We start from the raw sequence: 23,497 nt of genomic DNA on the forward strand, positions 1-23,497 counted from the left end.
AGAGCTGTCACATAACAGAAGTACTCTAGGAAGCCAGTGATGTGGTGTTAGAGTAGCACTTGGGAGCTCAAGGCTCAAATCCTTACCCAGTCATGACCTGAGTGACCTTGGAGTCAGTCGCAGCCTACCTCACAGGGTCGTCGTAGGGATTAACTGAGGAGGGGGATGAAAGGAAAAGGTGGGATCTAAATGCAAAAAATAAGCTCTTCTGTTTAGCTGCTTTAGAAAGCTGGAAGGCCAGCCAGATGGAGAGGTCAGTCACCAACCTGGCGTCCAGAGATCTCCACAGGGTCACAATTGGACCTGTGTCAGTCGCAAAACGTGTCTAATATGGAGAGGTGCACCACCTCTGATACTGGAGGGATTAGACTCAGCGGTTCTGAAGGGAAGATATGGAGGAGTCCCATATGACCAGAGATTATGCCACTGTGCATTGGGTGAGGTAGAATCCACAGAGCACATTTTACTGAGCTGTCCCATCTACAACGATTTAAGACAGTATCTTATAACTCCATACTTACCCCAGCTCAGTTCCCGACAAAGAGGAAAGCAGACAGCATATCTGCTAAATAAGTCTTCTGGGAAAACAACTGTATGTGGATTTCCAGGTTTGGTCCAGTGGGGATAAGGAGATTGGTGCCTTGTGTATGTGGTGTGGTCCGGTGTGCACTCAGGAGGAAAAGATATATCCAAGATTTGACCATCTGTGATCATGAGGGTTCTGTTTTGCATGGGTTGTATGTAGTGTTCAGCATAGAATATAGTGGTACCTCACAAGACGAATGCCTCGCAAGACGAAAAACGCGCAAGACGAAAGAGTTTTCTTTTTTTTTGAGTCGTTCCGCAAGACGAATTTCCCTATGGGCTTGCTTCGCAAGACGAAATATCTTGCGAGTTCTTGTATTTGTGTACCGTATTTTTCGCTCTATAACACGCACCTGACCATAACACGCACATTGTTTGTAGAGGAGGAAAACGGGGGGGGGGGGATTCGGAATGAAACAGTGGATGTATAATTTTTGTGCCTCATGCTGTGGCCACAGACATGTGATCTGATGGTGAATTTGGGGTGACCCAATGCAAAAATCCTGAGAATCCCTGTGGATCTGTGCTTTGTAACCACGTTTTTGCACCATTACAGCCCCAGGGAGCAGTGGGTGCGTGATTTTTTTGGTGCAGGCTGTAGCCATGGACATGCTATGTGATCTGATGGTGAATTTGGGGTGACCCAATGCAAAAATCCTAAGGATCCATGTGGATCCGTGCTTTGTAACCACGTTTTAAGTGGGGAGGGAAGGAAAAACACAGAACGGACAAGGAGCCCGAGAGGGGTGTGCAGAGAAGCAGCTGGCTAAGAATGCAGGAGAGGGTTTTAACGGGAGGGAGGAAAGGAAGGCAAAAGTTTTCCCACACCCACCCAAGCCAGCCCCCCCTCTCTCTCCTACTTGCATGTTTTCCGGCTGCCTGCGAGTCCCTAAAATGCTTCCCTGGACGCAGCAGCACCGGAGCACGGAGAGGAATTAGAAGGAAGGACACGATCCTTTCCTTTCCCCTCTGCTTGCCTGGAGGGGAGGGGATTTCCCTGCTCTTTGTTCCGTTTGAGCAAACAACAACCGAAACAGCAGAGGGTGGGCAGTAAGACCCTGAGGCAGAATGCAGGAAAGCAACAGCATCCTCTCTCACAGAGCTCCCTCCTCCCTGACGCGCGATCGGATTTTTGCCTGATTTTTGCCTCTGCACTCGGGCCAGTCGGCTCCACGGACCACACATTCGCTCAATAACATGCACAGACATTTCCCCTTACTTTTAGGAGAAAAAAATCTGCGTGTTATAGAGAGAAAAGTATGGTATGTCTTTGTTTAGGACTGTAGAGTTTAGTCACCTAGCATGGTGAGACTCATACTTGATTGTGAGTGTTGTAGAAGGCTGAAAAGCCACAGAGAGTCATGTAGGGTGAAAATAAGGAGGGTGAGCACATGCGGATTGATGATGTGGGTGCAGAGTTTGGGCATGTAAGGCTATGAGCTATTTCTTTCTAGGCAAGATTCGGAAAACAATTCTGACACAAAATTGTGCTGGGCACATTGCTGACTCTTGGCCTCAGTTTTCCTTCTCTGTGAAAAAAGAGCCCCAACCCATATCCATTTTCTAAGGCCTTAGTGAGGACTCGCAATCTTGTGAGTCTCCTTTATGTGGGCATTGATTCACTGGGGTTTACCACTAAGAAAATATGCCTGGGGATTGCAGCCTCATATTATCTTGATGCAGGAGTTCTTCAGAGCATTCCACAAGCATTTTAAATAACTCCTAGTGCAGTTGTTTGTTTAAGGTGCTGCTTGATTCATCAGAGTCGACTGACTGGTTCCCAGATAGCTATGGCTGGCTGCACCAGTGTATTGAAGCAGCCTTAAAAAAAATACTGAACTGTTCGTAGACAATGGACAATTGGAAGCACTTCACACAAGAGAGAATAAGCTCCACTGTCTTTGAGATGTAGGGATGGGTACCAACTTTGAAAGCTTTGAAAAGGACTGGACAAATTTGCCATGATAGCTGAGTGGAACTTTCAATGTTCAGAGGCGGTATACTTTGCATCTCAGATGCTGAGGGCAAACAAAGGGGAAAAGCCATGTCCTGCCATGTCCCAGAAGCATCTGCCTAGCTGCTATAGAAACAGGATACTGGGCCAGGTACATCCTTAGCCTGATCTATCACAACAGTTCTTGTGTTAACTCCTTAATTGTCATAATCTACATACCTATATATTTTACTAAGGCTTTGGATGAATCTAATTTATGATTTTGTTCAGTGTCTTAGCAATGGAAGCTTGGAGCTTGTGTAAGAAATGTAGTCTGTATCTTTGTAATAAAGTGGATTAGAAGTTCCACAGAAATGAAAAGGACTAAAAATAGTGTCATGGTTAGTGCTCCAGGAGGTGTGGTTAAATCTGTATAAGTAGAATCATCTGGTGCAGTTCTCTTAATTTGTCGTATGAAATACTGGAACTGATTTTCTAAATTAAAAAGATCAGCATGTTGTGTAGTCATCCTCCTAAATAACACTTTTTGCCTGGAATAGATTTGCCAAAGCATGGAGTACAGATTTCTTAAGTCTTTAGGGCACAATTGTGATTGGAAAACCATACTGTGGTCGGTGTGGTCCATTGTATGGGACCCGTTGCTGTGAGCAGCAGGCTTTGAAAGCGCAATTCTTTGGCAGACAAGTATGTATGGGACAGGCTCCCTAAAAGTAGAATGTTTGTACCATATTTAGTGTAGTTTAATAGCTGATGTTTGTATCAGTTATTGTTAATTTTCATTTGCTGGAAATGGGCTGCTCTTTGCACCTGGAAACCACCTTAAAACAGGATGTGCAATTGTTTTTGCAAAATAGTGTTTCATAAGCAGGGGTGGAGAATCTTCAGCCCTCTGGATGTTGCTGATCTACATCTCCCATCAAGCCCAGCCAGCATGGCCAGATGCAAATTGAAGTCCCAACAGCACAGGGAGTGCCTTCGTTCATTTGCAAGTAAAGTAGCAGAGCCATTTCAATTGGCTGCACTTCAACCTGCTTGTTGCAATCAGTGTTTTCATATCTTTTTTCTTGTTTGCTTGTCTTTCAGGTATATGTATCATGTTCTGACCAAAAATACCACTGTGACTGAACACAACCGCAACCTGTTGGTGGAGACTATTCGATCTATAACTGAGATCCTAATATGGGGAGACCAAAATGACAGTTCAGTGTTTGAGTAAGAGCTTTTAAGTGTTTGCTTTTGAATACAGAATATAACAGTATGAAATATAAGCTGATACGCCACTGATGCAAGGGAAGAAGTAAAATGAGGGTGTAAATCCTACCTATGCGTACTCAGAAAGTCAGTGGTGCTAAATCCCAAGTAAGCCCATGTTGGACTGCAACCATCGTAGCTTGATTTAAATCAGTGATGTGCAGCCCAATGCTGTGTTTACTTCTACACGGGTGGGGGAACCTATGACCCTTCAGATGTTGATGACCACCAGCTCTCAGTAGCTCCAGCCAGCATGGCTGCAGGTTCTCAGTGTCTGGTTTAAGAAGTCCCATTGTGGTTTAGTGAGCTGCAGCCTCAAATTGCTCACAAAAAAGTAGTTTCTCATTGGTACCTAATACATTTTCTAAACTGCGGTGGACTTATAGTACAGATTGGCCTGGTTCACACGCAGTGTTAAATCATAGTTTAAATTTAAACTGTGGTTTACTAGGAATTTTCAGTGTGTTTATGCACACTGCTTAATATTGCCCTATTTGCTCCTCTTCCATTCATGTGCTTGCCACACTGGGAGGAACAAACCAGAGAACGGGCTGATTGTGTTGAACAAACCTTGGATTCCAATATTATTGCATTTGGAGAAAAAACACAATTGCTGGTTCACATGAAATGCTAAGCCTTTTGTTTTTACCCCATTGTGGCAAAATCAGGAGCAAATTGCACTACTGAGCAGCGTTCACTAGCATGCTGCTCACTTGTGTTAAAACACAATTTACTTTAAATGATAGTTTAGTGTGGCATGCAAACCAGGCCTTAGTAGGCTCTGCTTCTTTCTGGTGGTTCTGCTCTATGTTTTGCATCTGTTTTTGTGTACTACATAACTCTTCAGCATTGCCCCACACTCATCCTTAACTCAAAGTAGTAATGGTGTACCTTTGCCTGTTTTACAGACAGCTAAGTGTTTCAGAAGCGAGGCTTGACATTTACCAGTCAGTTATACCAAATGTCATCTCCTGGAGCCAAAGACCAATTCCCTGTGCCTGTGATGACTCGATGGCCTCCAGTTTCCAGCCCATAATATAACATAGAACCTATTTTTAAATCTTTACTTATTTTTCCCATTTAAAAAAAGAATACGTGGGAAAAAGTGCCTTAACCCAGTGGCCACGGTTCAACACCAGCAATGGTCCCACAGTCTTAAACAGGACTTGCTCCCTAGTAACTGCAGCCGAAATGTTTTGCAATAATCTTTTAAAGGATTGATTGATTTCCTTCATGTAACAAACAGCAAACAAATCAGTAACAACTTTCAATGTTGTTCTAGTTTTTTCTTGGAGAAGAACGTGTTTGTGTTCTTTCTGAACATTCTGCGTCAGAAGTCTGGCCGTTACGTGTGTGTGCAGCTCCTACAGACCTTGAACATCCTTTTCGAGAACATTAGTCATGAAACGTCTCTCTGTAAGTATGCATGCCTCCATGTTGCCTTTAACAAAATAAGCGTAGTTTTGGTTTTGCAGTACTAAACCTTTGCTGCCTGCCTTTCTCAAGTGGGATGTGAGGAGAGGGCTAAGTGTCCATTTCCCCAGGTCAGGAACTGGGAGGTGCTACTTTGCTGTTCTGAAGATTATGAGTTTGCAACTTGCACTGGATGGTTGTTGTCTGTCAGCTGGGCTACAAATTAGGGCCCTATTGGTTGAGATAGGGATGGCAACCAAGGCATGGAGCAATCCATAGCCGTAATCCTATGGAAATGGCTCTGGCTGACTTAATATTATTAAATTGTTTTCCCTGACAGTTTATTGGGCCACACATTTCACCTCCTTCCTACCCATTCTAAATCTGAAAAAGATAACTTGGTTTTCATAGACCTTCTAGGTTCCTGTGGTCCAAATAAATAAATAAATAGCCACCTGTCTGTTTAGAGCAGTAAATAGGAAGCCTTCATTCTGAGGAGGTAGGCGGGGAAATGCAATAGAGACACATGGAACTGGGAAGGAGTCGTGTGATAGAAGCATTTAAAAGTTGGTGTATGCAACAAAGGCTGCTCCTTACATTGGAGAAAAGTACGCTATTAGGGAGTTGAGGCACATTCTTTGCTATGTCTTCACTTTAAAAGGGATCTGCTACTAGGTTGAAGTCTCTTATCTAAAACTAGAGGGGGATGAAGAAACAAGATGGCATCAAAAACTCATGTGCAGGCTTTTGAATGTGCTTCTAGCAGACTGATTTTTTAATTGTTCCCATTGTTGCTGTCTGGCTTCTTTTTAATCCAGCCTTTCTGAACTTGGTCCCTCCAGATGTTTCTGAATTGTAGCTTCCATCCACCACAGACCACATGGTTGTATTGACTGGGGCCGAACATCTTGAGGGCACTAGATTGGCAGAGGCTGTTCTAATTGGGTGCTGGAATACTTTTAGGAAACATTGCTTAATAGAACAATTTGTGTGAATGTCTTCATTTTTGTGCAATTTATAACGTTTGTACTGATTATGAATATGTCCCCCCCCCTTCCCAGACTATTTGCTTTCCAACAACTACGTAAATTCTATCATTGTGCACAAATTTGACTTCTCGGATGAAGAGATTATGGCATACTACATTTCGTTCCTGAAAACGCTTTCTCTGAAGCTCAACAACCACACGGTTCATTTCTTTTACAATGAGGTAGGCAGAGGAACCACTTTCAACTTGAAAATAAAAAGTTGTGGCTGCAGTGGATCTATGAAATGTGGGTGGTGAAAATGCGGTTCTTAAATTGGCCCTGCAGCCAAGAGGATGGTGACCAGGCAGGAGTCAAGAAGCTAAGATCTGTTTAGAAGGTTTTATTTTAAATACCCCTGCAAAATACTCATGAATGCATTTCACTTTGTGAAAGATGTAAGTGTAGTAGCAACAAAGGGAAATAACCAGCACATTATACCTGAATGATTCTTGGGGAAGGGAGAAATAGGGAGCAATATATGAAAATATTTATATGGCAACACAAAATAGAACATGAGTATGCAACTTAGCTATACTTCACTAGGAAAAACATATGCAGATTTAAATTAACTACAGCTTAGCTAGGTCAGTCTAACCTAGGGCTGGGAATCTTTGGCCCCTCCCAGATGTTGCTGGGTTCCAACTTGTATTATCTCTGGTGTTGCTGGTTGGGCCTGAGGGAATTTGAAATCCAATAACTTTTGGACGGCCACAGGTTTCCCTCGCCTTGATCTAGCACTGTACTGTTAATGTACTACTGCCCAACAGACTGTGGACATTAGGAGCTATCTCCTTGGACTCGAGCAAAGATCTGTCCCACGAGACACCACTTTGGCAGTGTTGCAATGGAATAATTTTCCCCCCTGCTTTTCTTTGTCCTTTATCTGCTTCTTACCAGGAGAGGGCACCAGAGCTTAAGCAGTCTGACTTGGCATTAGATTAAATGTCTCCATCTTAACATAGTTATTTGTTTGTTTTTCTGTGGAAGAGGCAACATGTTGATCATTAGCTACAGCTGCTTTCACTCAGCAAATATAACATTGCAAGCCTGTCTTTATTGCAGGCATGGGGAATCTTCTCTGGCCAGTGGGCTAGATAATTCTTGCCCTGTCCCTTGTTGGACCAAACTTGCACAGTTGAGCAGAGCTTCCCACCTGTCAAGTCACTGTGCTTTGAAGCCCAAGTGGTTGGGACTGTACATGAGTTTTGCTGAGGGGCTAGAGAGGAAGGGCTGTATTTTTTGTATGATAAAAAGAATTGATTTTTCACTTTCTTTTTTAAAAAAAGCTGCTCGATGTCTTGCGCTGCTGAGTGTTGCTGTTACCATTTATTGTTCATCATGTTGCTGTTATCATTTATTGTTCATCATTTGCACCTTATTTTATTATGTTAGCTACTGTATTTTTCCGTCTTTAAGACGCCCCATTGTATAAGACGCCCCCTATTTTGGGGACCTCAAAATTTAGAAAATAGGGGGGTTGAGCTTTTGGGGAGGACCTGCAGCAGCCCGCCGGGGCAGAGCGCGTAGCCGCTCTAGCCAGAGCATGGCCACTGAGGGGCTGCACTGGCTTCCCATGGCTGGCAGCCCAACCAGCCGATGGATCCTGGCGAGGGGAGGTGGCTGATCAGGCCCGGAGAGAGAGCGCAAAACAGCCAACCACAGCCTTTCCAGGCACCCTCCTCCTTAAAGGGACAGTGCCCTGCCTGTCTTGGGCAGGGAAAAGGACCCTGCTTACAGCCGCTGTACCATTCAGGCTTGTGCCTTCCTCCCAAACATTCGCCTCTCCGCAGGGAGCGCTTGCAAATTGCCGGGGATCTCTGTTGGGGGACGCAGGGAACCAGTCAATCAATCTCTCCCCACCACAACCTTTTGGTTCCGCTTGCTTCGCAGAAACCACTATCAGCTCCCCAATCACCGCCAGCGTGATTAATGGTGGCGATCAGGCAGCTGCAGCACAAGTGGCTGTGTGCTATGTTCTGGCAGGTGAGTGATTTTCAGGATTCCCCCCCCCCCAAAAAAAAAATAAATCGAGCGGCCAATGCCGAAAATCGCTCACCCGCCAGAACGAAGCGGGAGCCTGAGTTTTTAAGTGGCAAATGGCCACTTGATTGTTGGGGGGGAGATGCCCCCCTCAGCACTACCCGTGTATAAGACGAGCCTAAATTTTGAACCTCATTTTTGAGTCAAAAAAGCTCGTCTTATACACGGAAAAATACGGTAATCTGGAAATTATCATTATTTATGACCCGCCCTTTGCCCTAAGATCCCAGGGCAGGTTGCAACATCAAAACACGGTGTTGAAAAGAGTTTAAAACAATTTACATTTGTATTGAGGGACAGGATACAAATGCGTAAAATAAATTAATTCCTTGGACTTAACTGTCTTCTCTTTCAGCACACAAATGATTTTGCTCTGTACACTGAAGCCATTAAATTCTTCAACCACCCAGAAAGCATGGTCAGGATTGCTGTTAGAACGATAACTTTAAACGTCTACAAAGGTAGGTTTTCCTAAACCTGTAGCCTTAGAACAGCTAGTACTTGGGTGACAATTTTTTTTGTAAATAGTGAGGCTTGAAAGCAAAAGTGAAAATAAGACCTAACAGTTTGACAGGTTTACTAAACGAGAGAGAGAGAGAGAGAGAGAGAGAGAGAGAGAGAGAAAACTATGAGTGTTGCCACTTTTAAAACTTTCATCTCTAAAAGAAGAGTTCTCCAGAATAGTGTCCCGGCAGTGAAAAGTATTTAAAGGGTTCTATAGAAGTTGTGCCTGTAAGAGAAATACACTGTAAGCGCCACCAGAGGTCATTCTTTGCAAGATCATGCATGCATGATACATGCTGAAGAATGTGCAATCGTTGTGCAAATGGGGAACGTTAAGTTGCATGATCCAAATCTCTTTCTTTGAATGTTGCGTGTCTCTCTTCCTTTGTTCATCAGTGAAGAAAATGTCAGTGTGCCGTAGAATAGAATTGAGCAAAATATTTCCTGTCTCGGGAAATATGAGCCATATTTATCCTTGCAAAGTCATAAAAGATGCTAGAATCTGAGAGGGACCCATGAATTAGGAATTCATTTTGAATGCGCTAACTTGCCTATTGAGGTCCAGTGACCAAGTTCCAAAGAATCAAGTGAAAGGGCAGGAGGAGTACTTAGGGCTGCCCCCAAGCTACTTCCTCTCGCCTTTGGATACCAATAATAAAATAAAATGCTAACGTGCTGAAGGATACATTTAAGACCCTGAATGTCCGAAATACCTCAGTAGATCCTGGGTTTGGTTTTTTCTTTGACACTATTGCACCAGCAATACAGAGCGATTTTACTGACATTTAAGTATGCAAATTGATGCATCTCTGCAGCTTCTGCATAAACATTTGAACAATGTGAAATAACTTCCAAGCCTCTCTGGAGATTTCAATCCTGCATCTCTTCTGGTCTTGCACCTGCATTTCTCTAGGTCTTCCCTTTCCCCACCTTTCGGGAAACTCTTCAAGAATTAAGCTGGCTATTTTTAGCTTGAGCTCTAGCAGTTAACATCACTAGAAATTCCTACTTAGAAGTGCTGCAGTTGCCCCATATGCGCTATATATGTAAACAGCACATGTTTCCAAGTTCACGAGAAGATATTTGAGGAAGGAAAAAAGAACAGCTGATGTGTAGTAAAAGGCAGGTTTTGTAATTGGTTTAAGTGAAACAGCATAGCGGGCATGCTTTGCTTTACATGTCCTAAATACTGTAGAGCAGAGGATCAGGGACGCGGGTGGTACTGTGGTCTAAACCACTGAGCCTCTTGGGCTTGCCATCTGTGGATCAGTTCCAGACGGGAGCTGCTGCTAATCCCTTGCAGCTGAAACTGCAAAGGATTCGGTGGCACGTCTGAGAGCCTTAAACTTGGCCCTCCCAAGCGTCTCAGTCTGGCCCTTTGGACTCCCTCCAGCCACAGCCTCTTCTCTCCTCACCAGCCTCGCTTTGCAACCTCCTTGAGTGCTTTTGTTCAGCTGGATTGTGTCCTTGAACTCCATTAATGCCTTTTGCTTACCTGGATGGAGGATAGAGAGGGTGTTGGCGTAGAAACTAGCTTACTGTACAAAGTTAAAATTTACATCTGTTGCTCTGCACATTTCAGCCTTTGGCGTGTGGCCCCTGGAAGGTTGCCTAGAAGGGAATGCGGCCCCTGGGCTGCAGTAAAAGTTTCCCCACCCCTTCTTTAAAGGCTCGTGCCTTCCACTGTGGCACACACTTTTGTGAACTAGACCCTGCATTGGCAGGTAATAATAATAATAATAATAATAATAATGATTTTTTATTTATACCCCGCCCTTCCCGGTTCAAAAACCGGGTTCAGGGCAACTAACAACAAATTTAAAACAATTATAAAAAGAGCATAAAATACAGTATAAAAACACGAATAACAATAAAATTCAAAAATCAGTTAGGTAATCCCCAGGGCTAGCTGGCTGAATTGGTCCTACTTGGGTTACTTGCACAGGACCTCTGAATGTGGAGGCAGATGGAGAAAATAGACCTTATGGATTCCTGCATTGCAGGGGGTTGGACTAGATGATTCTCAGGGTCCCATCCAACTCTACAGTTTTATGATTCTCCTATGATCTTCCCTTCCAGTGCTCTTCTGTAGCTGAACCCTGTGTCTGTTCCAGGGTGTGCTGCAAAGCAGCGGCTGCAATCCCTTTGACTTGGCTAGTGCCCTCAGCCAGCCAGTCGTGTGTCCCCCCCCCCCCCCGGCAGCACAAAGGGGAAACAGTGTCAGAGACCCCGCAGCAGATACATCCATGTGGAAAAGAGTCCTCTGAAGGGAGGAAGTTTCTGACAACCGCTGCCCCCGAGTTGAGTTTGGAGGCTGCCATGCCATGTCACTTGGGAGGCGGGGAGTGGGCTCAAGGTGGTAGCATGCACACAGCATGGTTTTCTACTGCTATCTCCTCCTAACCTCTTCTAGCTTAGATGCTTTGTGCTTTAGCTACTGAGCCCTTTGGAGGATGTCTCGCCATCCCAATTCCTAACCCTGTTAACCATTGTCTGTTTTTTCCCTCCCTTTCTTCACTGATGATCCTGTGTTCCTTAATGCAGTGTCATGTAAGTCTGCTAATCACTTTGACTTTCAGCCTTATTGCTTTTATTCTTGCACTTTTGTCCAGTTCTTTAGAAAGTGAGAAATGACTGGTTTCACCTGCCTGTTTTCAGAACGATGCAGGAATAACTTAAATGTCACCTTAATGGACTTGTTTAACCTCACGAGGGACGGAAAATATGATGAACTGTGATAGATAACTTAGGCATGAAATAAATCTGGTTTGGGCTTCTGCTACTGAAAGACAGCCTATTTATTGAAAGGGATTCGTGGGTTGTATCAAATACTAATCATACTCGGAGTAAACCCATTAAATTAGTGGACATGACTGACTTAGGTCCATTAATTTCAATGTATCTGCTCTGAGTAGAATTTATTTGATTTGCATTTTACTTCTTTTTCGAAATGGATCTTTTAAAAGATTTCTCCCCTCCCTCTTAAGTGGACAACCAGCCGATGCTGCACTACATACGAGACAAAACTGCTGTCCCTTACTTCTCCAATCTCGTCTGGTTTATTGGGAGCCACGTGATTGAACTGGATAACTGCGTGCAAACGGATGAAGAGTAAGCCCTATTTTCTAACTCTCGTTGTGAGGAGGGGTGTCGCCTGATCCGAGGAAGCTTAGTTCGTTGTATTAGATCTGCATACATTGGCATATGCATTAAAAGAAAACAAAATCCCAGGAGGAAAGGGGAGAAGGGAGCTTGGTGCTAGTGGCTGTTCCATTGTGGCAAATGGGGCACTACCCCACCAGCCCCCATCTCTGTTCCTCCAAGCCCACCTTTCTGGTTAACTGCAATAACGTATTTTTGGGGGGAGGTGGGGGTAATGTATACATTTTTTTTTGTTCTGTCCCCCCCCCCCACACACATAGGTACTATTTCTTTTCATTCTGCCTTTTTTTGTCTTATTTTACTCTGTGCATTTGTAATCATGTACTTTTCAGTCTTTCAATAAGGAGCAATAATTAAAAGCCTACCTTCCTGATTATAACCAGCCCGGGTGGTGGGAACTGCCTTCCTCCTTCTTTGTCTCACTTTTGTTCTTGTAGAACAGGGAGGAGGATAGGGGCATTTTTATTAATCATTATCACTATTATTTATCACACTTATTAGTTCCTTTTTATATTTATATTTCAGCTTAATGGCTTTGAATGGCTTCTGTTTTATTGTTTCAAATTTAGTGGGGTCCTTTTTCCCCCTCCTCCCCCTTCTGTCCAAACAGACAGAATTTCCCTTAATGTTCTAGCAATACACTAGCTAGCACCCTCTGACACTGACTCAGAATTATATATATTCCTGCTGGAAATTAGGGAGTGCCACCTCTTCCCAGCAGCTGTTGGCCCTCTGCACGGTTACTAGAGGCTCTGTGCCCTTGCCCTTTGGCCATGGGGCAATTAACTGCTGCAGAGAAGCTCTGCTTACGAGGGAAGGGATGTCACTCAATGGTAGAAGCGTATTATTTGCATGCAGAATGTCCCATGTTCAATTCCTGGCGCTTCCAGGCACAGCTGGGGAAGACTTTGGGCTGAATCACTGGAAAGCCACTGGCAATCAGTGTAAACAGGACTGAGCTGGATGGGCCAAGACTCAAGATTTGCATTAAGAGAGCTCCCAATGTTCCTGTGTTCCCACCAGCTGCAATTATAGGTGGGGTCATGACAGTCACTTTGATCCTGTTGCCGCTAGACGCATCTCAAATATTTGAAAGCTTTCAGTCAAGCTGACAGAGATCTTTTTTGGACTTGTCCAAGCCAGCCATCTCTTGTTCTCCCATTAAAATTCTTATGAAATGCATTATAAAAAGCATAGCCAGCAGCATACTTACTAATTGTGAAATAAGTCGTGTGGGACCCTGTCATCTTATTTTTATTTTGTTGGACTGGATGAGCCGCTGGGTTCTTTCCAACCCGGTGATTCTATGATTCTAAGTAAGGGGCAGTTCAGGCATGTCACAGGCATAGCAAGTGAGCAAGAATCGACTTTCCACTTAACGGACAGTTTATGGGAAGAGCTCAACTTTTGCTGAGCAAAAATATACTTCTGAATAAGCTGTAGGGATGAGCACTGATAGGTTTTTATGAGGAAAGCATGGCGGTGGCTCCAAGGGAGCACTTTTAATTCTGCTGATTGTGGAGGAACAGTTTCTCCCCAGCGCTAAAAAATCTTCAAACGAAAAACTTTGCAGGAGAGTTGGGGGTTGTAGAGGTGAGAAGACACAGCAGAATTCTTCCTTGACATCAGGCAGGCCCCTTCACTGTGTTCTTTTTGATGCCTGCTAAAAACATTTTTGTTTAGGCAAGCCTATAAGGACATGTAGAAGCCGGAATTTCAACACCTATCTTTTTAGCTGATAATTGATAATAATAATAATAATAATTTTTTATTTATACCCCGCCCTCCCCAGCCAAGACCGGGCTCTGGGCGGCTAACAACCAATAATAAAAACAAGTTGATTAACATACAATTTTAAAAGATTAAAATACAACATTAAAACATTAGGATGCAGCCTCTTCACAGGAGGAGAAAAGAAAAAGAAAGAGGGGGAGGGAATCAAACTGATTCTAAGCCAAAGGCCAGATGGAAGAACTCTGTCTTACAGGCCCTGCGGAAAGAAATCAGATCCCACAGGGCCCTGGTCTCATGATCCTAATTAGCTTTTGACTGTTTTTAAATACCTGCTTTTAGCAACCTTTTATTGATAATTCTAATGTTCTATTTTTATTTTGCAAGCCGCTTAGAGGTTTTTATTACAATCAACTCTCTCTTTTGCAGGCACAGAAATAGGGGGAAGCTTAGTGACCTGGTAGCCGAGCACCTTGACCATCTTCATTACCTTAACGATATCCTTATCATTAACTGCGAATTCTTAAATGAGGTGCTCACAGACCACCTGCTGAATAGCCTTTTCCTGCCTCTCTATGTGTATTCATTAGTAAATCAAGATAAGGTAAGGCATTAACCATCTTTTAACAACTGAGAGGTGTCAAAAGGACAAAAATTGTTGAAAGTAGTGTTATAGGGACTTAATTGTCAGTTGCACCTTTAAGGCTGCCTGAAATAATTCTGTTGAAAGAACATTTCTCTTAGCTCTAAAGGTATAACTGAAACCTTCTACTTCTTCTTTGCTAAACCTCGCACAGTTAGCCTTGTGTAACTGTTCTGTAGAAAGAGCTGCTGGTTCATATCTGTTACATCACCTCATTGTTTACAAGAAACCTGTTTGAACCCTTTTGCTTTTAGAGGAAAATAAAGGAGAAATGGATTCTTGGAATAATGATTAGGAGCCATCTGCAATTTTCCCTGAGCAGAAGTGGCGACAGAATTAGTGGATAGGACATGATTGCTCTTTTACCAAGAAACACTGATGAGGATGTTGTTGTTTTGTGGGCAAATACCTGGGAAGCCTCTGCTAGGAAGGTGATGCCGGCTGTTTCTTATAAAACCACTGAGTCTTTGTTGTTGTTATTTTCCTGCTCCTTCTGAGCCTCTGGCTTTTAATTCCCCAGAGGGGCAACTGTGTGTCTGCCATAGACTTCATAGCATGCACCCAGCATTTATGGATATGGGGGTCAACGACAACCACCTTGACCTGCACCTCCTGAAGGCATCTCTTTGGCTTCTGCTGGAAATTCCATTTAATAAATGAATATCCCATTTTTGATGTTGGGGCAGGCGACCTGTTGCCCCAGGTGCTGTTGGACTTCTAGCAGCCAGTATGGGCAATGGTCAGGGTTGATGAGAGCTGCAATTCAATGCCATCAAGAGGCGAAGGTCCATAGCTCAGTGGCAGAGGATCCGCTTTGTATGCAGAAGGTCCCAAGTTCATTCCCCGGCATCTCAAGGAAGGACTGAGCTGGGACCCCTGAGAAAATTTGGAGAGCTTCTGCCAGTCAGTGCAGACAATACTGAGCTAGATTGGTGGAGGTTCCACAGCCCTCATCTAAGGGGATCAAGATTCTCTCTCCACTTTTTTTTAATTACCCCACTGGGCTGAGAGGTCTGCTTCATTGTCACCCGGGGGGCTTCACTATTTGAGCCCAAGTCTGCCCAATCTTAGTCTGAGGCTCTAGCCTTCAATACTAGAAGCAGAATGCTGGATTCAGTAAATGGTGGTTTTGATCCATCAGGGCATGCCTGAATTTTTTTAAGAACAAGATGGAACTTCCATGTTCAGGTGCAGTCTTGCTATGGATAAAAGATGCTGGGAGCAGACAGCATTGTGGGAGGGGGTGAGCTCTGGGCTTCCTGGTGAGCTCTGGTTGGCCACTGGTGGCAATAAGGTAGTTCTTCATTCTGCATGCGATCTGGCAGGCTGTGCTCCCAAAGGAGCAAATGTGGGCTTGGACACTTGTGCTGTTCTTCCCACTAAATTGTCTGAAGCAGCCAGCTATGTGCTGTACTCAGCCTAACTAGAGAAACACTCAGCCACAATCTTTCAGATGAACTGAGACAAATCTGTTGAGTGCAGCATCTGTGCACATTATTTGCATCCTAGAGGCAGAGAGAGAGTTGTGATGGCTGAAGGGCTGGGAGTTATAGTCCAAAGCTCCCCCAAAGCAGCTTGGAGATTTTGCAGATATATATTTTTAAGTGTTTTATTTCTGCATTGTAAACTGATACTAGCTATTAATTGAACACACTCACCACTTTTCTGTTGACCCTTTTCTCCTTAGGGTGGAGAACGTCCGAAAATCAGCCTCCAGGTTTCTCTGTATCTGTTATCGCAAGTACGTCTTTAAGTATCCATAGTTGGTATTTGGGGTATTGCTGATAATTTCAGGATTTTTGCGTGTGACTCAAAGTGTAGCACCAATAATACGTATGACAATTATGTAGTTGGGTCATCCTTTGGATATTTACCATTGCTATCCCATGGATGAAAAAGGGTGAGCAGGTAGAGAGACAGGGAGCTCTAGACTTGGGGACAGTTTGCAGACAGTGGAAGAGCAGTTATGGCAAGACCAGGTTTACGTGGGAAAGGCTTTGCCAAGGAGCCAACATACAAACAGAGCATTATGGAACAGCCTGAGAAGGACTGCACCACTACAGACTGCAGGGGAGGCTTCTCTAGTGGACAAACAAGAAAGATTTCTTTCAATTACATGCTGAAAGCTGATTTCATATCTTAATGATGATAGCAACGTTCAAATGACTCCTACGCATTTAGCTTTTAAGTAAGAATATCACATGACCTCAAGGGCATTCCCCTGAAACTTATAAATAGAACAGATATTTTAAATAATTTCACCACCACCCCAGTATCATAGACTCATAAAATTGTAGAGTTGGAAGGTACCCGAGCATCTTCTAGTCCAACCCCCTGCAATGTAGGAAGCAACAAAAACAATTTTTTTCCAGGGAATATGAATGAAGCAACCGAAATGTGTACTTCTTGTGTGTTGCTTAATTTTAGTTTTCATTCAGGTTTTTTTGTGGGCGTCTTTATGCTGTTGTGTGTTATTTAAGTATAGGTTCTTGTTTATGTATATATATGAATGAATATATATATATATATATATATATATATATATATATATATATATATATGAGATTCATGAAACACCCAACCCACTTTAATGGAAAGCTACCACCTTGCCAATAAGACTTCTCCTGGTGTGCTAGCTTTCCACTGCAGGGGATTATTGATTTGGAGAAGCCTTCAAATATGTGACACTTCTCTCCCTGCCCTCTCAAAAAAAAAAGAGGAAAAAAAGGGTGGGGGGAGAGTAAATCTGCAACCCTGCACAGCCCTGTCCCAGGACTTCATTGTGCTCTTTTTGCATATTGGAATTGGCACCCCAAAAAATGGATCTTGAGGGGATTGATAGTGGCCACCCAGACATGTTGTCAGAAAGCTGCTTGGGGTCCTGTGAGCAGCAGTTTCTTTGTAGGTTCCATCCTGACATTCTGCTTTTCTGCTGCCTCATCCCAGGTTTTCCTGATCATACATCATGCGCCTCTGGTCAATTCCCTGGCCGAAGTTATTCTCAATGGAGACCTGTCGGTGTTTTTTTCAAAAGCTGAGCAAGACATCCAGAAGAGTTCAGTAAGTGAAAGGAGCACGTGTGCCTTTGCATCCACAACCCCAGGGGGCCCTGGGTCAGGGTTTGTGCACCTGTTTTTGTTTAGCAAGAATCTGAGCATGCGAGGGGGCTGCTTAACTTTTGCAGCTTGTGGTATGTAACAGGTGGCCAGGCCGCTTGCGTTTGGCAGACCTTGTTCTGTTTAAAAAAGAGAGAGAAGTGGGGAAATGTTGTGAGAATGTTGACCTGATCCTGTATGTGAACTGAAATATTAAATGGAGATAACTGTTACACATGAAAACAATCTTGTCTTCGCAGCACATTACCTCATGCTACGTCTCGCCCATTTTTCTTCAAGTAGGTTCTGTTACTAGGAAATCTGTGGTCAGAAGCTTGTGGCCTTTTTCTGCTGCAGCAGTTTTACTTCCACCAAAGCTGTTTTGCAGAATTTTCTTGGGCTTGAGGTTTTTTGTTTTAATTGATTTATTTTGAACTGCGTCTGTGTGTGGTTGGGGAAGGTGGAGGTTACGCAGGACTAAACATTGTCTTCTTCTTTTTTTAAAAAAATAGTTTTTCTATGTAAATGTAACCGTTCAGAAAACCGAAATGTTCTATTGCTAATTCTGGATGTCCGTTTCCTATCAGGAGACGAGAGAAGAAAATGAAAAAAGATGCGCTCTGTACCTGCTTCACAATCTGGGAACTATATTGTGCACTGAGCAGCGTTTGTTAAGTAGGGCAGCGGAGCCCATCAGCCTCAGCCAGCACAGTCTGGAAGGTGCTGAGTTGGCCAGGACTGCAGTAGCAAAAGCCTTCATTTAGCAAAACAGAGAGTGGGCTTGCTGCTGTAGAACTGTGAGTGGGAACGGTGTGAAGTTGAACTATTAAGCACAGGGCTTCAATAAAGTCCTTCACCCATTTTTCTGATATATATTTTCTATATATCCTGGTGCATAATTGGAAGGGGTGAAGCTATGGCCCTGCAGAGACAAATGATGTAGCCCAGGGATGTCCAACAGGTTGATCATGATCTACCAGTCAATCCCTGGGAGGTTTTGGTAGATCATGGTCGATTGTTGGCTCCTCCATCCGGCCGCCATCTAGATCGCTATGCCAGAAGACGTAGTTCTCGCTGCGAGGCTGACTGTTTCATTAACAATCTCCTGGTGAACACCTTTTTTATTTATTTATTCCTTCGCCCTGATCCCCCTAAAAAATGGAATTTCTCTCCCTAAAAAAAGTTCAACAACTCTGACCTGAACACTGTTCCTCAGTGAAAAAAAGCTCAACAACTTAGACCTGAGTAGTTGTAGATCTACTGCCAGTTTTTAATTGTGTGAGTAGATCGCAATCTCTTAGAAGTTGGCTGTCCCTGATGTATCCCATTTACTGCATATTACTGCAGTTGCACTCAGTACTGTGTGGGCGCCTTTGAAGATGACTCAGAAACTTCAGCTGCTCTTCGGGGCCACCCCCAGATTGTTCACTGGAGGCTCAGGTGGCTGAGAGTTCCTCTTTCCAGATCTGGACCCTTTTGCACAGAGATGGCTCGGCCTCTGTTTTCAATGCTCATGTAGTATCCAGAGTGGATTGTTGCAATGTACTCATGCACTCTACTTGGGGCTGCCCTTGAAGGTGACTCGGTGGTCAAAAATGCTCAGCCAGATTACTGGCTACGGTTCCATTTAGAACCCACGTAATCCCCGTTTGAAAACAGCCGTAATGCTTTCGAGTCGGTCCCTGGGACTATTATAAGGTGCTCACATAATATTTAAAGCATGAAACGACATAGGCCCCAAATATCTGAAAGACCACCTCCTTTCCTACAGGCCCCGTTGGCTGTTAAGGTCAACAGAGGGGGACTCTCAGCAGCTGCACTGTCCTCAGATGTTTGGTGTGTGTATGATCAAGCAGAGGGTATTATTTTTGGCAGCCCCAAAGATGTGCAACTCCCTCCACACTTACACTGTATTCATTGAATACTGAAAATGCATCTCTTTACCTACAGCTCACTTGAGCTGTATATTTGTAGGACCCACCCTCTTCTTTTTGTGATTGCAAGGGTTGAAGTTTGGGGAATTTACAATAACAACAGCAGCAGATGCCCCCACCTCCCCCCAAAAGCTGTTTGCCTCCAAATAAGAGAAACTTGTCAGAAGAAAGAGTACAGCCCGGCTAATTTTGTGTTTGTGTGTGTTGTGAAACCTCTGTAGCAGGTGTGGGGAACCTCTGACTCTCCAGATGTTGTTGGATTGCAGCTCCCTTCATCTCTATAACTTTTGACTGCGGGCTGGGGCTGAACTGAGCTGGAATGAAGCAACATCTGGAGGATGACTGCTATGCAGTTTTGGGCATTGATTCAGTGGGATGAAATGGAGCCTTCATCACTGTAAGAAAGCTTACTGCAGCTACAGGGGGTGGAAGGGAGAGCAGAGAAGCAAGGAGCTAGCCCTGTCTTAACGAGAGTCTTCTGTTAGTGCAAAGGGGGTACGAGTGGCATTTACAAGCAGGGTGTCTGAGCAGCATAAGTAGTGAGCCTGGACATGAGAGAGAATGCGGAAAACAAGTACTGCATCTGTGTCTTCTTGGAGGTTTCTTCTTGAATCCTTTGTAGTGATAACAGTTTTGAGTCCAGTGGTAGAATCATTTCAGTCCAGTGTATCTGAAGGAGCGTCTCCACCCCCATCTTTCTACCTGGACACTGAGGTCCAGTGCCGAGGGCCTTCTGGCGGTTCCCTCACTGCGAGAAGCCAAGTTAGAGGGAACCAGGCAGAGGGCCTTCTCGGTAGTGGCACCCGTGGAACGCCCTCCCACCAGATGTCAAAGAGAACAACAACTACCAGACTTTTAGAAGACATCTGAAGGCAGCCCTGTTTAGGAAAGCTTTTAATGTTTGATGCATTACTGTATTTTAATATTTTGTTGGAAGCCGCCCAGAGTGGCTGGGGAAGGCCAGCCAGATGGGTGGGGTATAAATAAGAAATTATTATTATTATTATTACTATTACTATTATTGTCAACTGGAAGCTGCCTTACACTGAGTCAGACCATTGGTCCTTCTGGCTCAGTATTATTTACATGCACAGGTATTGCTCTCCAGGGTTCTAGACTAAAGTCTTTTACTTGGAGATGTGGTAGGATTGAACTTGGCAACTTTTGCATGCACCCTTCTTTCCCCCTGTTTTTTTACACTTCACAGGAGCAGCTTGAGAGCCACTGTTTATCCCTATGAATAGATGCACACATTTTATTTCGTAGTAATTCGCATAGCTTAGTGGTAGAGCACACTGGTGTGTAGAAAGCCCCATGTTCAGTTAAGGAAATTTGGAGTAGCAATTTTATTTGTGATGCTGGAAAACCTCGGCCAGTGAGATTGGGCAGCAGATGTCTGTAGAAAAAACAGAACTCATACATGCAACAACATTTTTTAAAAATTGCATATGTATTTCAGTCAGGGGGAAGCTTGGTGAATTGCACCCGCAAGTAGCTCTTTATTTTTCTTCTTCAGAGCAGCAATAACTGTTTTCTGGTTTTGCTTGAAGTGTTCAGGTGTGACAGAGGAGCGTGCTTGCCTTGCTATGAGATGTTTCAGAAACCTGAGATGTGTGATTGTGTTCCCAGCAAGGGGAGGTGGCATGATGGGGTGGTCTCGCTGCCTTGCGGTTGTCTTGGGTCAGTGAGTCACGTGCTTTCACAATATACACCGCATGACGTGAGGCAGAAGTCACATTCGGCACTTACCTTCCTTCCTGTCAGAATGGTTTCCACTTGTTTCCTGCCCGAATCGGATGTGGCTGGTTCCTGCTGCTTTCTGCTTAGCCTACTTTCTCTCCTTCCTGTAACCTAGAGGTGGTACTTAGTTAGCATGGTTTGATTTCTTATTTTCCTAGCAGGTGTCCCAGTCCAAATGTTAAAAATGCATGTTTTGGTTATACAGTGGTATCTCGGGTTACAGACGCTTCAGGTTACAGACGCTTCAGGTTACAGACTCCGCTTACCCAGAAATAGTACCTCGGGTTAAGAACTTTGCTTCAGGATGAGAACAGAAATTGTGCATCGGTGGCGCAGCAGCAGCGGGAGGCCCCATTAGCTAAAGTGGTACCTCAGGTTAAGAACAGTTTCATGTTAAGAACGGACCTCCGGAATGAATTAAGTTCTTAACCCGAGGTACCACTGTAATACACTATTCATTTTGTAGGCGGAATTCAGACTTTGCTTGAAACAAAACACAGCCGTGGTTAAGGGGAAACGCCAGCTGCATTTGAACATCATGCTAAACTGCAGATAGGAGAGGTAGTCAGCTGCATTTAGTTTTGCTTTCTGGCTGGTTTCAAAACAAGCCAACTTCAAACCATGGGCTGTGAAACTGGCTTGTTAAACTTAACTGCATTTGTTGTGAACCACAATCCCCAGTCTGGACCACCTAACAAGCTGAGACTCACAGAAAGCATAGCTAAGTGCTCATCAGGGATGGGGCGCACATGAGCCCAGGGGTAAGGCTGTCAGTAGCTACTAGCCACAATGGCTTTGTTTTACCCCCAGTGTTGGAGGCTGTGTATCTCTGAATACCAGTTACTCCTTTAGACGTTGCATGGAAAGAAGCAATAGGCAGCTGCTGGATCTCAAAATTCCCTTGTCTAACCCTTAACTCCATGCTTCAGGTAAGGAGCGAGTCGCCTAAGTGCTACCACACCTTGCTGTTTTGGACTAGGAAACCTTTTTTGATTCCAGTTGAAGTTCTAGACACAGGATGTTTCCAGATGACCTGTTCATTGAGCATTCATTCTGATGTGCTTGCAGGGCGGCTAGATGACGTCGTGTTAGAGTTATGGCACATTTCCCAGTGCATTTTCTGTAACTTTCCCTATCACACAAGTCTGATATTTAGGGGAAGCAGGTTTGTTGCTCAAAACCTCCCAATCAGCTCTTAAGCATTCCACCTGAATTTGCTGGTATGTGATTGAACTCCACCCAGAAATAATGGCAGCCTGGATGTGTCCACAGTGCGAATTCTGGCATGGTAATGGTTTTCCCCAAGCCAAAGTTGGGCCGCTTACATGTTGCTGTGTGGCTCTGTAAGGAAACACCTGGAGTTGCTTTGCCTCCTGCTAAAGAGTAACGCTTACCTTTGTCAAACATTTTAGCTCAAGACTGGCATCAGATGCTTCATTAAACCTACGGAGACCTTAGAGAGATCCCTGGAAATTAATAAGCATAAGGGCAAGAAGAGGCTGCAGAAGAGGCCTAATTATAAGAACGTTGGGGAGGATGAAGAGGAAGAGAGGGGGCCAGAAGACGCCCAAGAAGGCACAGAGGGCCTGTCCAAAGGCATCAAGCCCACTGGGGAGAGTGAAGGTAAGCATGCCAGTAAATGAAAACCACAACCAGTAATTCACCAATTCCTACTGGGGGTTTATCTTGTGCACATTGGAGATACATTGTGTGGCTTGATTTGCAATGGATGATTTTTCTCGAGAACAGAACTTGTTTCCCACACTTGGTTCATTTTGGGTTTGTTAACTCCCTATTATTTTGTCTCATGACCTGAATACTGTCAGTTGACCCTAATAAAGGGAATGCACCTTGGTAGCTCAGTCAGTAGAGCATATGACTCTTAATCTCAAAGTTGTGGGTTCAAGCCCCATGTTGGGCAAAAGATTCCTGTATTGCAGGGGGTTGGACTAGATGCCCCTTGTGGTCCCTTTTAATTCTATGACGGATTGCCTTGTGACCAATTCTCGATATGGAATTCTGCCTTTGTTTATTGCTTGTAACACTTTTGTGAATCATCTAAGTTGAAACACTCTCTTGCAGAGCTATAAAAGGTAACATACAATTCACCTTTTGTTTTCTGTACCTCTATGTAAGGTGAAGTGACGTTGTACATGGTCTACTTTCCTTCTGTCTACCCCTCCTCTCTCTTTTATTAAAAAAACCTAGAATCCCTGTGAGCCATCATCATGTGTTAAGTTTATAAATCAGTAGTTAATAGGACCTCTTCACTGTTAAGATGTAACAACTCTGTTCTAAGTGATCCTGAGTGCTCTTTCTTAAAAAAAGCATTATCAGACCAGACCAGCAGCCTTTGCAAGAATTCCAATGGGCAATAGATGAGCCATTAACTTCTGACTACCCCTGCACCTTCTAAC

At 44.0% G+C, this 23,497-nt stretch overlaps 1 protein-coding gene across 5 annotated transcripts in view; it reads left to right on the forward strand.

Annotated features, from left to right (window-relative positions):
• CLEC16A (C-type lectin domain containing 16A) overlaps positions 1–23,497 on the forward strand; it is a 92,863-nt gene that overhangs the window by 3,571 nt on the left and 65,795 nt on the right. For all 5 annotated transcript variants that reach the window (XR_014518912.1, XM_083474188.1, XM_083474189.1 and 2 more), the window contains exons 2-10: positions 3,623–3,751; positions 5,073–5,206; positions 6,265–6,413; positions 8,627–8,732; positions 11,763–11,886; positions 14,098–14,272; positions 15,999–16,052; positions 17,258–17,371; positions 22,493–22,703. Coding sequence is in view for 4 of the 5 variants with exons in the window: in XM_083474188.1 (XP_083330314.1) it covers positions 3,623–3,751; positions 5,073–5,206; positions 6,265–6,413; positions 8,627–8,732; positions 11,763–11,886; positions 14,098–14,272; positions 15,999–16,052; positions 17,258–17,371; positions 22,493–22,703 (1,196 nt within the window). In the remaining variant the exon portion in view is untranslated. The remainder of the gene's footprint in view (positions 1–3,622; positions 3,752–5,072; positions 5,207–6,264; positions 6,414–8,626; positions 8,733–11,762; positions 11,887–14,097; positions 14,273–15,998; positions 16,053–17,257; positions 17,372–22,492; positions 22,704–23,497) is intronic.

This window comes from Podarcis liolepis, assembly GCF_965112155.1.
Source record: "Podarcis liolepis genome assembly, chromosome: 14".
NCBI lineage: Eukaryota > Metazoa > Chordata > Lepidosauria > Squamata > Lacertidae > Podarcis > Podarcis liolepis.